This window comes from Meriones unguiculatus, chromosome 12 (assembly GCF_030254825.1).
Source record: "Meriones unguiculatus strain TT.TT164.6M chromosome 12, Bangor_MerUng_6.1, whole genome shotgun sequence".
Taxonomy (NCBI): Eukaryota; Metazoa; Chordata; class Mammalia; order Rodentia; family Muridae; genus Meriones; species Meriones unguiculatus.
Window position 1 is genome coordinate 66,335,344 of NC_083360.1, and position 16,298 is coordinate 66,351,641.

The 16,298-nt window shown below is 42.3% G+C and overlaps 1 protein-coding gene across 4 annotated transcripts in view; it reads right to left on the minus strand.

Moving 5' to 3' along the window:
• The window catches only part of Slc24a2 (solute carrier family 24 member 2), a 238,713-nt gene that overhangs the window by 61,983 nt on the left and 160,432 nt on the right, over positions 1-16,298 (minus strand). For 3 of the 4 annotated variants that reach the window (XM_060365819.1, XM_060365817.1, XM_060365818.1), the window contains one exon: positions 3,019-3,069. The exons of the other annotated variant lie outside the window; for it this stretch is intronic. In XM_060365819.1, coding sequence (XP_060221802.1) covers positions 3,019-3,069 — 51 coding nt within the window. The remainder of the gene's footprint in view (positions 1-3,018; positions 3,070-16,298) is intronic. 4 annotated transcript variants of the gene reach the window in all.

The following is a 16,298-nucleotide window of genomic DNA, read 5'->3' on the forward strand; positions in this document are numbered from 1 at the left end:
TCCTTGCCTTCTTTCTTCTCTAGTTTATTCCATATCTACTGACCTATTAGGGTTCATTCAACGACCACCTTCTCCCTTCCCCACTGAAAATCTTCTCCCTTCCCCACTGGCAGACATCTTTTCTACACCATCTTCTGAACTTCTCTGGTATTTACCATTTTCTTCTTGTGCCTCAGTCATTCTCTATTACTGCTCCCTCTTGTCTATGAGCTTCATGTGAACAAACTGCCTGCTCTTCAGTCTTGTTTCCTCAGAGGGCCCAGTAGGATGCCTAGCACAAGTAGGTATATAACTATAATACACCAACTGTGTGTAGGACAGTTCTGTGTGTTTAACGTCTCTATTCCATTCTTCTCTGGAAATGAGATGGCATGTATAATGCATCTTTCCATTTGATCCATTGAAGGAGGACAAAAAGGATTTGCTGCAAGTAGCTATCATACATCGTATCCAGAGAATGCCTGTAGATAGTTACAAATGATGACTCATCACATGAGCCAACATAATAAAGCCTTACTGGGGGGATGGTCACAGTGCTAAACTGGAAAACTGCTTAAGTGGAGCAGAGGATTTCCCAAAGGTGTTTGCCCCAAACACTCCATCTTTATTACACTCCCTTAAATTGCATAGCATGGAGGGTCATAAATCCCAGTTGTGATTATTATTTGAAAGTGAGAGATGAGAAGCCCTTGAGAATGTCTATTGTCAGGTATGAGGGATCTAAGCTGACTTTGCATCTCTTTGATAGAATCCAAGAATGAGGTTTAAACCAAGTTTGGCTTGTCCTGACAAATAGTGTGGTCTGGTAGGGTTGAACCTCTGTTCCACAATACCCTTTATATTGGTACCTCAAAGGGACTGCTATGTGTTTGCAAGACTATTCACTTTTAGGGGTTTCATTCCAGATGAAAGGTCAACCTCAGGTAGCATTTCCAGGATTGTCCCACAAGAAGATCCATGGAAGAAAGACTTCTCCGAGCAAAGAAGCCTGAGAACCCTGCACACCTGAGCCTTCTGCATGATCCTCTGGTGTCTGACAGGACAGCCAAGGATCAAGAGTCACCTGGGAAAGAAATCCAAGTCAAAAGTCTCTTTGTGCTTTAACTATGGCTCCCTTCCTCCCTCGATGTTGAGATATACCTAGTAACATTACAGGGGACTAGTTCATGGAATGCTGCCGTAAGTATTATTTGCTGATCATAACGGGAACACATGTTTAGCTAAGAATGAGACAGTGGGAAATACATGAGGGGAGAGAAAGTCGAAGTAATAAAGAATGTTAAAGGTGATCCACAAGGCCACCAAAATGCAAGTGGTGAAGCTTCCTAATCTAATTATTGTCCTCATTTCTTAGTCAAGTTCTTGACTTTTGTCTTCTTCCTCCAAATCCCAGTCATCAGCAAGTAACGTCACCCGACTGCAAGGGCCACTGCTGCATCTCCACGTGATCTAATCTGGGGGAGCAGCGACGGAGGGAGAGGCTGCATGACATTTGCTCAGATGGTTGTAGAAAGAGGAAGGGAAGAAACAGAAAGAGAGAAAGGGAGAGTGAAGAGACAGGGAGACAAGAGGGAGTTGGGGATGGTAGGCCATGGGCAGGGTGCTGTAAAGGACACAGTGGAGATTATTGAGAGGCCAGCAGAAGTTAACAAACCCTCTCCCCGAAGCCAAGAGTCAAATAATAGCCAGGCTAGGGGCTCCCTTCAATGTGGAGAGGACTCTTTCTATCCCCTGGTAGAAGGGCACTTGTCCTGATAGGCAGCCTTATGTTCTTGGGCCTCTCGGGTTGCTGACAGGACTCTGTCTGGATCTTCTTAGTGGCCAGATGACTTAGTCACATTGCAGTGGTTAACCAGAAACCCATAAGAGCAATGGAGAAAGGCTAAGGAATGTACAGAAGCCAGAACTGGAAGGGGCTGAGAAGGGGTTTTCTCTTATCTAGGATTGTTAGATGGTCCACTTTGTGCATGTGAAACAACTAGGAGACCTTTGGCAAACTAAGGCAGCTAAGCTGAACTCAAGATATGCAACACACTTGGGGATTTATTGTGCTGGAAAGACATGGTAGGTACCTTCTGATTGCTTGTATCAGAGAAAGAATAAAAACTCCAAATGTTTTTTTTTTTTTTAAGAAATAAATATTATGTATCCTCAAAATGTGAAGATATGTTTGGAATAGCAGCTAGTATGAGAATACAACCCCTTTTCTAAGAATTCAAATTTTCAAATTGTTGTTCTATGATGCTGTTCCAGAATTAAATAATTACGAAACGTGATTTTTGCCTGGGACAAGGTTACTTATTCTCTGAGATAGGGGCCGGAATTCATTAGTAAGTATATTTTAAAGTAAATCTCAACTTAGGAAATTGCTCAGGTGACTCACCCAACCTCACAGAGCGGGAGCTTCACATATACAAGCCTGGTGCCTGAAATGGTGGCTCTGGCCTATCAGATGCAGGTTCTTGAAGCTGAGTTGGCAGGGATGGCCTGAAGGCACATGTCCACAGCATACTGCCTGAGAACTGGGTTTTAGGCTCCTTTAAGGTGTATACACTACTTTAGGTCTTTCATTGCTTTTGCACAAACAATAAATCTATCAGAACCTAATCTCCCTCTGAAATGCAGGGCATCTCGGGAGAGTGCTGGGGAACGTTTCTGGTATGTTCCTGTGAGCATGTGGGTGTTGGTTTGTGCTTGCATTGCTGACACCATTTCTCTGCGTGTGTTATATAATTGGGATGGTTTGATTGTTTGAATGGAATAACACAATTACCCATGGTATTGCACGTCTCTAATTCCAACTAAACACAATGGCAAAAACTAGACAAAAATGCAGAACTCAAAAAACAAAAACAAAAAAATTAAAAAAAAAAAAACAACAAAAAAAACCACACAATGTTACTGAGGTCATGCAAAGAAGAAAGTAAAGAGGTTAGAACATGGGCAAGCAACAGACACCGTAAATGAAAGAAGGAAAAGAAAAAGCCAAATGGCATACAATTCTGAAATCATTCTTACCTTCTTCAGTCATTGTGTCATAATATTTTAGTTTTCCATATGATCCAAGTTCTACAACATCACAGTAAAAGACACAAAGATAAGGAACGAGCTATAATGCAAGAACTTTGTTTTTACACATTCTTAATTAATCAGACTCAGAGTTACACTGTCAAATTCAGCGATCGTAACTATATGGAGATGTGCAAACACGAGCCATGTGGCAGACGGCTCCGCGGCCCATTTTCAGAATCACTGAAGATATATTATTCAACTGAGGGTGGGCTGGGCTGTGCATTATAGATTAGGACGTATTAGTTTAACACTCAACAAAACAGAATACTCGGCAAAGGTGCTTCGGCCCAGGCCTTGCCTAACCTCACAACTTTTAAAAAGGTGACACACTCCAGGAGAAAAGGACTGAGCAAGAACAGCCATCTAGAACCGGAGAACCTTGTAGACCACTGGCCGTGTTCACTACATGGCTTTTCAAAGCCCCCGATAGAATCATTTCTTAGAGAATAAGGAGGCGACCTGGAGAGACGCTTTAGGAACGGCCCAGTTTTAACTCTCCTGTCACCGAGAATCTCATATTTTAGATAAAACACGGGGTGTCATGCTTGCAGGATGCTGGACAAGCTGCCAGAGGCCCTCAGGGCACTGGGAGTGCCAGTGAGGCATCTTCCCAGGGAAGCCCACCTGGCTTGGAACAAGTGAGAGAGTAGCACAACTTGGGGGTCAAGGCATGGCCTGCTGTGGAGCAAAGAGCAGGGGCAGGGGACCAGTTTTCTGGCTTGTGAATGTAGAAAACCCTGAAGACCCATCTGTACTGGAGATAATGGCGAGTCAAGGATGTTAGGGTCAGCTGGGGACACACGACTAGGTTAGGAGAGAGGCTAGGGATGTATTTCTTTTTCTTTTCTTTTTCTTCCTCTAGTTTCAAAACAGAAACTTTGATTTATTTATTTATTTTTTGTTCTTTTCAAAATCCCAGATTATTTTGAGCAACGTTGTAAGAAGATTAAAACTGTTGTTCTTGGTCATTATAACATTCTCCCCATAAACTTCAAGAGATTAATTAGACTCTAGAGACACTTTTGTGACTCCACAGAATTTGTCTATGGTCCACTGCCTTGGACAGATGCTGAAAACTCGCATGTGAAGCCACTTGTAATTGATGAGTCTGTGTGAGATGCAGGAGCCTGCCTGAACCAGATGACAAGCATTCCTGCATTGGATATTTATACCATACATTCTCTTCTCTATATAGTTCTCTCTCCATGTCTAATTTTATCTAAAGCTATTTTAATACACCAGTGTAAAATTATGATTGTGGGGAGAAAAATCGCCCCATCTAAAAGTTTTTACGAATCTCATCTATTTTTCTCTTTGTTAGAATCATTACAAAAGATGCAGGTGCCTCAATGAGAAGTTGAATTTTATGTAAATAAGAATTTGTGTGTTGGTGTGTGTGATTTCTGGGTATTTCTTTTAGAGAAATATTTTTTTTCTGTTATTTTAAAAACATTTGGTGTACATGTGTATGTATGTGTGTTTACATAAGAGTAGAATTCTTGTGGTCTACATATTTCATAAATATTAATCATATGTTCATAGTGGCTTTATGAAATAGGCATGTCTGTGTGTACTCTTGCGGTAAATTGATAAATTCTGTCAGCCAACAAATAGTTTTTTTTGTAGGCTCCCTTCCTTTCGCCAGGTAAAGCAGAGGAATAAACAGCTGGAACCCACCATTATCTGCTCAGGAAACAGGATGTGGTGGCTCTGTGTTTGCAAAGTTGCCTGTCACCCGTGTTCTCACTGTGTTAGTGGGTCCATCTTTTCAGATGCAAACCTTTCTGTACGCACACACCCATTTCCACGCGTCGATCCCAACCCGTGAAACATTTGTTTGTGGCAGGTGATATTGTTTTGAACTTTATCTCTAGTGGAACCATGTTTCATAAATACAATCGCATTATTTAATTGTCACTTTATGGTGACACAGAACAGGAGCTGTTCACATAGAACAACCTCAAACATTCTTTCAATATCTAGATTGTTTCTGAGATGCTTCCTCAGATGATGAATGGTACACAGGAACGAGAACAGGACACACTTCATGGGGAAAAAAAAATAAGGCAAACAATGGGGAATGAGGGCCATGAAAGGCTGTACAGCGACAGTTTACATGGCTAGTCAAGCAGTAGGAAGGAGGAAGCCGAAGGAAATAGTATCCACTCATGCAGAGGGGACCATGTTTTCAGGAGAGGATCGAGGACGTAATCAGCTGATTGAAACATAAATAGTCTTCGCCGTTGGTAGGCATGGGATGGTGAGATTGTGGGTTCAGCAGCCACATCCCGAGGGAATCAGGGCAACATCTTCATGAGCCAGACAATCCCATTCCCTGATCCTGGGGTTGTGGGTCGTGCAGGATGAGGGATGCAACATGCCAGCAGGACAAACACAGTGTGCATGCAGAAGCCAGAGCTCCTCACATGTCTGGTTATTGTCCTAGAGGACAGGGATGCTGCACCCTGCCCACCTACCCCCGAAAGTGGCCTCAGCCACTGTTTGTTGACAGCATGTGACCAGGCCTAACCTGGCTGTAAGGGCCCAGAAGGCATAATGAAAACTCACCTGTATAAGAATTTGACTTCCCAACCACCCACCACTCAGTCCATGACACCTTCTCAAGCCACCTTCAACTTGTTCTTTTTCAACTTGTTTTTCATCTATCTATCTATCTATCTATCTATCTATCTATCTATCTATCTATCTATCTATCTATCTATATCTATCCTATCTATCTCTAGCTGTATATCTATCTCTATCTTTCTATCACCCATTTACCTCTATCTGCATATCTACATATCTTTCTATTATCTATCTAATCTTTTTATCTGCATATCTATCTTTTTAGCATCTATCTTTCATAATCTGATTATCATCTATCTATCTATCTCTATCTATCTGAATATCTATCTCTTTCTATCATCTATCTAATCCATCTTTATCTGCCTATCTATCTATCTATCTATCTATCTATCTATCTATCTATCTATCTATCTATCTATCTATCTATCTACTTTTCTTTGTGTAGCCCTGGCTGTCCTGTTACTTTCTCTGTAGACCAGGCTGGCCTTGAACCCACAGATATGCTTGCTTCTGCCACCCGTGCTGCAATTGAAGGTGTGCATGACCACTACCCTGCTACCTTTAACTTATTTGGATTAGGAACCAACTGAGAGTCTCTTGACGAAAAGAGAGAAGAGGCTTGGAAAGCTTAGAAGGTCACTGTTTGGTCCCAGCTATTAGCGTTCACTGTAGCCGTTGAACAAGAGGCAGCAGGGACTGGAAGAGTGGTGTGTTATCCTTGTTTCCATTCTGGGAATCACCTAATGCCTCTTCTTGGAAAGGTTTCTCTAAGAACACCATGTGGCCTGGTGGGGGTGGGGCATGTAGTCCAAACCCATTGGTTTGTGTTTAGGATGAACCTAAATCTGACCGTGGATGCTTCCTAGCACAGTGCTATACAAACTCACTGATGTATGCTTTCAAGGAGCTTAAAAAATGATCACTGATGTTCCCAGTACAGAGCAGAGCTGAGGACCCAGGATTCGAATTGTCTATACATCCAAGGAACTGAATGCTCCATTTTTTCTTTTACCACCCTGATCCAGGCTTGTCAGCAATATCCTCAGCTGACTTTAAGGTTCTGGCCTCTGAGCTCTTGTCTGTACTTGACACTGAACAAAATCAGAGTAGGGGTTTTGTTTCCAATTTTTAAAAAAGAATCAGTGAGTAAAAATTAGTATTTGGGGCTCATGGCTTCTTCCTTTCTCAAGAAAAACATGGACACAGGTTTACCCTTCCTCACTTTATTCTGAGGCCTTTGGCATTTTTCATCCCAAAGCTTCCCCCAAACCTTAGAGATAGGAACAACAGAAAAAGGACTTCTCATGTCTGCGTTTTAAAATTGAGGTGTGTGAAATGGAAGGTCAATAGAAGGGTCTATGCTGAGTTCATTTGATTTGAATGAGAACTAGAGGTGGAGAAATAGCAAGAACACACATTTATTATTTAGGTGTCATCTGACAGAAAAAAAATTAATGACTAGTTCTTTATTCTTTTCAAAGACTTAGCTTCATTTCTGGGTATGGGTTTGACCTTTTCATGACAATCTGAAAATCAAGGCTTTCTTAGTCTTGACTGCAGTTTCTTGGTGAAGCTGTCCAGCGTTTATCAAGATGTATGCATGGGTACTGGCTTGCACTGGAGGGTTATGTTCGGCATACAGTGCAAGGGAGAAAATGAGATTTGAAGATGTGATCTGCTGCTTAAGAGACGTGTGACTCAGAGCAAGGCATGTCCTCTCTCTGAATGCTGGCATCCTCCGCTGTGGAACTGCATGGGAATTGCTCCATCCTACAAACACAGTGGCACTGAAGGGCATGCAGGATGACCCACAGGAGGCAGAACATGAGAGGCCGTCATTATTGTAAGTGCCACAAAGATGAGAACCCCTAGGATGTGGAACAAGGCAGTGAGACGACTTGGGACCTTATCCAAGCTTGTGAAGACAAATTCAATATGACCAAGAGGTTTAAATAGAAATTTGTTGTTCAATAGCAAAGGATATTCATCATGTTGGGGCCAATATTTAAAAACATCTCTTCATTAATTCTGCACATCTGCTCTCAGGTTGAAGGAAAATCAAAGCACAGACCAAAAGGAGAGAGAGGATGTGAATGTGGTCCTTCTTCATCTGACTATCAGGACAGATAGGAGCCCGGACATTTTTCCCTTTTGAGCATTTGCCAGCGAGCTGGTTTCTGGCTAGCTTGTCTTATGTTGGGAGCAAAGACACTATCTCACATTAAATCTGTCTAAAACAGAAAACCCACATCCTCCCACCACATGCTCAGCTCTCCTCACTTCAACAGATAAAAATATTCAAATGCACAGCTCTGCAGCGACAGTGACATTCAGGATGCTTTGGTGTGTTGAGTTTTTCTGGACCTGATAAAGCCAAGAAGGTCAACACTGATGCCTGAGTTTTTCAACTGTGGCCATTAAAACATTGCTAGAGAGCTTAAGAGGCCTTCTGAGTAACACTCAGTGGACAGCTCAAAGACAGGTTCTACTAGTGATGAGCTGAATATCCCTGCCCCCTTGTCTCTGTTCAATGAGGTGGGGCACTGGAGGAGGCAATTATTTGCTAAGAGTGTTTTCATAGGATCAGATGAGTTGGTCTATAAAGCACTTTGGATCAATTATAAACATCTTTAGCAAGTGGTCTCCTTCCATTTTCTGCTGAAGGTCTAGCAAGAATCTATGGAATTCAGCTTAGTGGAAAGTAGTTAAATTCCATCCAAAGGCTGGATATTTTTGTGGGTGGCTGTGAGATGAGCACTGTGAGATGTGCAAATGAAAAACGAATTACCTATAATTTTTCCCCTTATATACAGAGACTGGTAAAGGATGCCCTGGAAAACTTCCAGAAACATGTCTGTAATGCATTAATTTAGCCTCAGAATGAGGCTGTTTTGTCTATCCTAGAAATCTGGGTACTTCCTTTAACCATGAAGTAAATGTTTGCTTTGAAAGTTTTATTTATTTCATATTACTTTGGGATTTTAAGACAGTGACTCATGTTGCCCAAGCTGGTCTCAAACTCACTACTTAGCTGAGCTCAGCCTGGAACTCCTGATCTTCTTGCGTCTACCCAAGTGTTGAGATTAGAGGCATGCATCCGATATCCAGAGAGAATGTTTCAAAATGGCAGGATGAAGGTTGATGATCTGTAATTTCTCATCATAGATAGCACTGGCACTGTTTGTAGATCTTATGATTACTCTGTGGGATGTTTGGAATAAATTGGTTACTAGTATCTTTTTTTTTTAAAAAAATGTGTCCTTATTTGAGAAATTTTCTTCACACTAAACATAAGTTCTTAGCTAAAATATATTTTCTAGTTCATTTTATTTTGGTTGAATTTTTCCTTAAAAACCAATTTGTATGAACTACCAAAATTAACGGCTTTCTTAAAAGTTTTTTTTTTTTTGGCCATTATCCTTATGTATCAAATGTTCCTGGCCAACAGAAGTGATATTTTATCTTTAAAAAATTTTATATTAATTATAGTTTATTCACTTTGTATCCCAACTGTAGCCCCCTCCCTCATCTCCTCCCATGTGCCTCTCCAAGTCCACTAATAGGGGAGGTCCTTCTCCCCTTTCATTTTGACCTTAACCTATCAGGTCTTATCAGGACTGGCTGTATTGTCCTCCTCTGTTGCCTGGCAAGGCTGCTCCCCGCTCAGGGTGAGGTGATCAAAGAGCCAGCCACTGAGTTCATGTCAGAGATAGTCCCTGTTCCCCTTACTAGGAAACCCACTTGGATACTGAGCTGCCATGGGCTACATTTGAGCTTTGTTAGAGAAAAACAAAACAAAATCCAAACTACTTAAGAGATGGAGGTTAAATGAGGAAACAGCCACGAATCCCACTTCCTACTCAAGTGAGAAGGGAAGGAATATTTTAACCTTCAAATTCAAAAGCTTTCAAAGCTTTCTAAGTACTGACTCATTACAGAAGCTCTGCATGGCATTCTGTGGGAGACTGACAATCGAGATGAGCTTCTCTAAGCGGCTCTTCAACAAGTACACGGTACACAGGTGCCTGGTGACAGCTGAACTCAACATGTGGCACATATATGTCACACAAGAGGTGTTAGCAGAGAGGGACTTTGCCCCATGGAGAGTTCTTTCCTCACTCAAATCTTCCAAACCTATGCCGAAAGATACTTCTTTTTGTTCTATGAGATTACAACTTCTCACTTAGGTTTTTCAAAGCAAGGCAAGAACTTGGCAAATGAAAATAAAGAGCTAAATTTGTTTGGGATGGGTTCTCCTGAAGTCATGAATTGTAACTTAATTTCTAATAAGATGAAATCGGGAGTTGGGGTCTTTCAAGATGAGTTCAGGCCATGAGAATAGATTCTTCTGGAATAGATGCATGCCATTACAAAAAGAATCATGGGAGTGGTTCTCTCCTTGCTTTTGTGAGCAACATTCAATGCCGCCAGAAGACATGTGCTAAAGGTGCCATCTTGAAAGCACAGAGCCAGCCCTCACCAGACACCAGATCTCCAGACCCAGGAGCAACTGAGCAACACAGTTCTGTACTTTGTAAATTACCCAGTCTTAGGCAATCTGGTGAAACATCACAAAAAAAACCAGGGACAGTAATCCTATATTAGCTACTGAGTTCCAATTAGGATGTATAAACTGGATGGACACACACACACACACACACACACACACACACACTCTCAGCCCTTTGATCTCTTACAGAGATTTTCATGCTCTCTGAATCTAGCCCTTTTGTGAAATTCTTACTGTGCAGTCTCAACCAAGCCTCCTGGGTTGTTACCACCAACATTTTTTTTTTTTTTTAAATTTCATTTTATTTACATTTGTGTTTTGTTTCCATGTATGTCTATGTGAGATTGTCAGATGCCCTGGAACTGGAGTTTCAGACAGTTGTGAACTGCCACATGGATGCTGGGATTTGAACCCAGGTCCTTTGGAAGAGTAGCCAATGCTCTTAACCACTGTGCCATCTCACCAGCCCTATCACCAACATTTTTTTTGTCTCCTCATTCATTTGCTTCCTGGTTCATGTACATATGTAAATGACTACTGTAAATGAAGTATTCACTTAACCTTAATACGAGTGGGACCTGCATAACAAATCTTGACTTTTCGAGTGTTGTCGACAAATTCAAAATTTAAAAACAACCTATTAAATTTGAGTAATATTTGGCTCATCAATTTTGTAACTCTTGCTTTAAAATCATATTGTTTAGTCCAGTCAGGTGGCTGGGCCTAGGCGGTATGCTTGCCAGACACTTTTCTTCAGCGGTCTAGACTTGCTTCTTTGTACCCCAATCAGGACTTTGCTGACTGAGAACTAGGCTGACTCTTGTGACGGCTTCCTCTGGGGTACTGTAGGCGTCCACACTGGGAAACCTGAGCAATGACGGCACAATGACTGGTTCCCTCTACATTCCGGGTACAGCTCCACCACCGTGCGAGTGGAGAGCAGAAAGTGACATTTCTTACTTGGTTTTAAATTTTATTTTGGGGGGGTGGGGAATGGAAATTGCTCATTAGGTCTAACTGTCCTCTGTTATTTTGCAGAGTAATACCTGGATTAGGCAAAGCCTAGTGGAAGATTTTGAAAGCTAGGTTAGGCTCACAGGGGGGAGGCGTCAACATAATTAGACGGGAATTAGCAGCCTTGAACAGTGAGCAATAATGTGTGGTCATTACTGTAGATCATCCAGATGGCTCATCATAAAATGTCCGTGCAAGTCCCCTGACGTTCCCTAATTTTCAGCCAGCTTCTCTGTGGTGTTGCTTAGCAATGTCAAAGTGCTTGCCGAGCTCTGTCCTCTGAGGGGCTGTCTCAGCTCATATTTCACCATATTTCACATGCTCTGGATGATCAGGCAAGAAAAAGAGGCCCTGGATGTGTGGTTCTGGGAAGGGAGAAGGGACAGAGCAGAATAAGCATTTTCCTGGGAAGAACTTTCTTTCAGAAAACAAACAAGCAAACAAATAAAAGGAAGCAACGGCTATCCTAAGACCCAGCCTAACACAAGCATAATTGGAAAGACGCCCATCTCTTATGAGCATCCTTTTAACTGAACCATCTCAGGCCTCAACAACAACAATCTTCAGATGGTTTCACACCCTGACATGTTGCTAGAGTGTGGTTTGTTCTTTTTTTCCCAAAGCCAAGGTGAAAAACAGGTGATGATACAGTATGATACCTCTGTGCACAGCTCTCAGGTCTGCCCTTCCTGGCCAAGAGGTGTGTGTGTGTCAGTCCCACTATCTAATCTCCCTGAAACTCAATTTGCATCATCCTGTAGATGGGAACAATCATAGCATCTTGTAGAATGGTTGAGGATTACAGGTATTTATTGGTTTTAAGAACTTGTTTGGATCTTCTTTTTTTAATTTTAATTTTATTTTTATTAATAATAGTTTATTTACTTTGTATCCCAGCTGTAGTCCCCTCCCCCACTCCCTTACCCCTCTCTCTATCCCACCCTCCCTCCCTCTTCTTATCCTATGCCCCTCCCCTAGTCCAATGATAGGGGAGGTCCTCCTCCCCTTCCATCTGACCCTAGTCTATCAGGTCTCATGAGGACTGGCTTCATTGTCTTCCTCTGTGGCCTGGTAAGGCTGCACCCCCCTGAGGTGGAGGTGATCAAAGAGCTAGCCTGTGAGTTCATGTCAGAGACAGTCCCTGTTCCTATTACTGGGGAACCCTCTTGGACACTGAGCTGCCATGGGCTACATCTGTGCAGGGGTTCTAGATTATTGCCATGCATGGTCCTAGTATCAGTCTCACAAAAGACCCCTGTGCCTAGATTTTTTGTCCTGTTTTTCTCCTTGTGGAGCTCCTGTCCTCTCCAGGTCTTTCTATCTCCCCTTCTTTCATAAGATTCCCTGAACTCTGCCCAAAGTTTGGCTATGAGTCTCAGTATATGTTTTGATACCCTGCTGGGTAGAGTCTTTGAGATGCCCTCTGTGGTAGGCTCTTGTCCTGTTCCCTGTTTTCTCCCTCTTCCAATGTCTGTCCCATTTGCCTTTCTGAATGAAGATTGAGCATCTTACCCAGGGTCCTTCTTATTGATTAGCTTCCCTTAGGTGTACAGATTTTAGTATGTATATCCTATATTATATGTCTAATATCCACTTATAAGTGAGTATATACCGTGTGTGTCTCTCTGCTTCTGGGATACCTCACTCAGGATGATCTTTTCTAGATCCCACCATTTGCCTGCAAATTTCATGATTTCTTTGTTTTTAATTGCTGAGTAGTATTCCATTGTGTAAATGTACCACAATTTCTGTATCCATTCCTCAACTAAGGGACATCTAGGTTGTTTCCAGATTCTGGCTATTACAAATAAAGCTGCTATGAACACAGTTGAACAAATGTCCTTGTTGTTCTAATAACACATTTCTAAAATGCAGTCTTAACAATTTTTAGGGGCCTGGGAGGAGGTTTGGAAAGCTAAGCTTTTCACTGATAATCTTTGAAGCTCTTCCCTTCAAATATCTTGGCTACATTTTTACATCTCTGTACACTGAATGGTTGTGTTTACAAAATCAAGCAAAAGGCAACCTGTGATTCGGTTCTACCAAATATAAGGGCTCTTAGATGCGTTTGATTCTGGCCTTAAAACTGGTAAAATATTCAGTTCTCCTGATTTTTTTTTTTTAGACTTCTGAGATGGTCCATATAGATGGTCCAACATATTTCATAAAAATATAGATTTGAGTAAGATCTATGGCTGGGGGAATGGCAGCCAAGGCATGCTGGGATTCTCAGGGGATTGTGTAGAGCCTTCAGGCTCAGGGATATGTTTCCCAGTTCTGTCCCCATTTCTGCTTGGTCCTCCCTGGCCTGCCCTATTTGAGGTCTGTGTGTTCTTCTGCAATTCGGTCTTATCCGAATTCTGCTCTCCTGATTTTTTATACCACTTGTCAACCCCCAGCATTTTCTTTGATTTTTCTTTTTTAAATCAGGGTAATCTTTTCAAAAGACAAAACAAAACCCTAGTATTTCTTAACCCTACACATACTATCTTCTTGTTTCTGGAACTTTATTGAATCTCCCAATTTATTCCCCTCCTCAAAACCATGCTTTGAGGGCCCCTCCTCTAGGCCTCACTCCCCAAACACCCCTCCCTGCAGCATAAGGCATTTTTCTCTTGTTTGCCTATGTCAAGCACTTGCTTCTGCTGTTGTGCTTGGCAAATCTTTCCTAACCTGTTTGCTTTACACCCTTTAGGGCAAGGAGCCACCTTAATTCCGACTCTAGCAGAGTTCTGGGGAGCTCTGCAGGTGAACAACAATTAAATCCCCATTTAAAGTGCTGTCTCCTTCCAGCCTTGTCTTTGGTACTTCTGCCTAAGATTCTTTTACCGCTCCAACTCTGCAGGTTCTATTAGTAATAGAACATCCATGGGGAGGAAGTCTGTTAAGGGCAGAATGTCCATGGCATTACCCTCAGAACTCTGGTTATTGCCTCTACCTTGGGAGGAGTTACATCATGCAAATACAGGGGCAGGAGTTCCATCAGGCAAAAGGGACATAAATCAGAGAGACTTCAGCACACAGACAACACCTAGGAAGTGGGAGGGAAGACCCTGCTGAGAAGCATAGATCCTGCACCCTGGCTGGAGAACAGGTGGGCTTGCTCCCGAATTTCTTCCCAGGGCTTGGCTGGACTCAGTGGTTTGTGCCACACAGAGAATCTGAGTTAAAGTACATCCAGATATTGGACCAGCACAGGCAGGCCTCTACCCTCTGACACATGATTAGAGAAAGTATTCAAAGGTGGGGGATGGAGGATGGGAGGGAAGAAAACAAAACAAACAAAATCTCATCATCCAAGAGAAAACAAAGGCAAAGGGTAAGACAGAATGTGAAAGTTGAGAGAGGATCTGAGAACAATGCTTCCAAGGGTCAGAAGACACAACAGAAAAACAACTAATGAGAGAAACAAGCATCCTTAGAATTCTTTATGCTATAGGACAGTATTGCCCTGGCTGCTATTTCACTACATACTTAGCTCCTGACCACAGAAGAAATAAGCAGACCACATGAGGACAAACTTAGAAGACTTGGAGGAAGGCAAACATGATCCTCTAAAATTTCATCATCTATTCCAAGCCTAAGTCCATTCATTAGCACCATTTCTTTAAACACTGTCTATGTGACAAAAACCATACATACAGGAGGGGGCTGAAATATGTTTCACGATAGTCTATTATATACCTGAAGTTAAGCAGCAAATTTGATGATGCAAGAGGCAGAAAGAAGTACAGTAATCTTATAGCTCCAGTGGATTCTAAGGGTAGCCCGGGAACGAGTAGGCAGGATTTAAAAATTAGTGCAGTAACTGCTTTTCTAGTTTTTTTTTTTTTTTTAATCATCGATATGCTGGAAATAGTTTTTTTTGTTTGTTTGTTTGTTTTTGTTCTTTCTTCTTTTTAATGTCTGCTGACTATACTAAGATACGCATTCCGGGTGAAATTCAGAGCTTTCAATGAAAACAAGTAAAGGACCATGCCACATAATTTCCTCACAGTGGCTCTAGCTTTGCAGCTACTGGACATCTTCTGCCCAGCTGGAAGGTGAATGACAGAAACTCAGCCATGCTGCTGTTACAAGGGAAAATACTGAAGAGGAGAATCCAAGAATTTATTTTGTAGTATTTGGGACTGAACCTAGAGCCTCAAGCATGCTTATCTGGTACTCTACCACCGAGCTAGTCACACCCTTAGAACCCCTACAGCTTCTAATTTCCACTCGAGCTCTTACTAAGTTGTCCTGGCTGGTCCCAACCTCCTAAAAAACTGCGTTTGGCAGTTTGAATAAAAATGTCCCTCCTATATGAACACTTGCTCCTCTGTCGGCGGCAATATTTGGAAAAGTTGTGGAAACTTTGAAAGGTAGTATTTTTTTTTAATACTTATGAGTGTATTTTACCTGCACCTACACATGCGTACCACATGTGTGCAATGCCCAAAGAAGTCAGAGAAGGACGTCAGACCCACTGGAACTGCAGTTACGGATGGGTATGAGCTACCAAGTGGGTGCTGGGAACTGAACCCAGGTCCTCTGCAAGAGCATCCAGTGCTCTCAGCACTGAACTATCTCTCCAGCTCCTGGGAGGTCGAGTGCTGATGGAAGAAGCACATCATTGGCGTGGTCCTTGGGTATTTACAGTCCTCTTCCTTTTCCCACTGCTGCTCTCTCTCTGCTCCCTGCTCCTGCCTCCATGCCTGTTGCGTTCTGCCAAACCTCTCTCTCACAGGGAAGAATTTTCTTCTCAAATAGTTTTTTGATGTGAGAGCCTCACCACTGAATTCAACTCCCGCTGATGACAAGTGTTTTGGCCTAAAGGGTTTTTAAGTTAAAGCAGAGTTCCTTCCATCGTTAGTTATGTGGGCATGAAAACTGCGACTCTGGGAGTCAGATGAAAGTAGCTGTGTAGACAACAGCAACTCTGTTTCCAAAGGTCAGGCTCAACCATGGCACTTGAGCTGGCCGTCCAGAGGTAGTCTGGGGCAAGCATGGGCAAACAGTACCCCAGAAACTTGGGTACAGTGAGAGTTCCCAAAAGAAAATGTTCTGAATAGGGTTGCCACTCATGCCAGCTTATGAAAGAAAAGTGTTTTGTGAATGAATGCGTAGATGTGTAGAG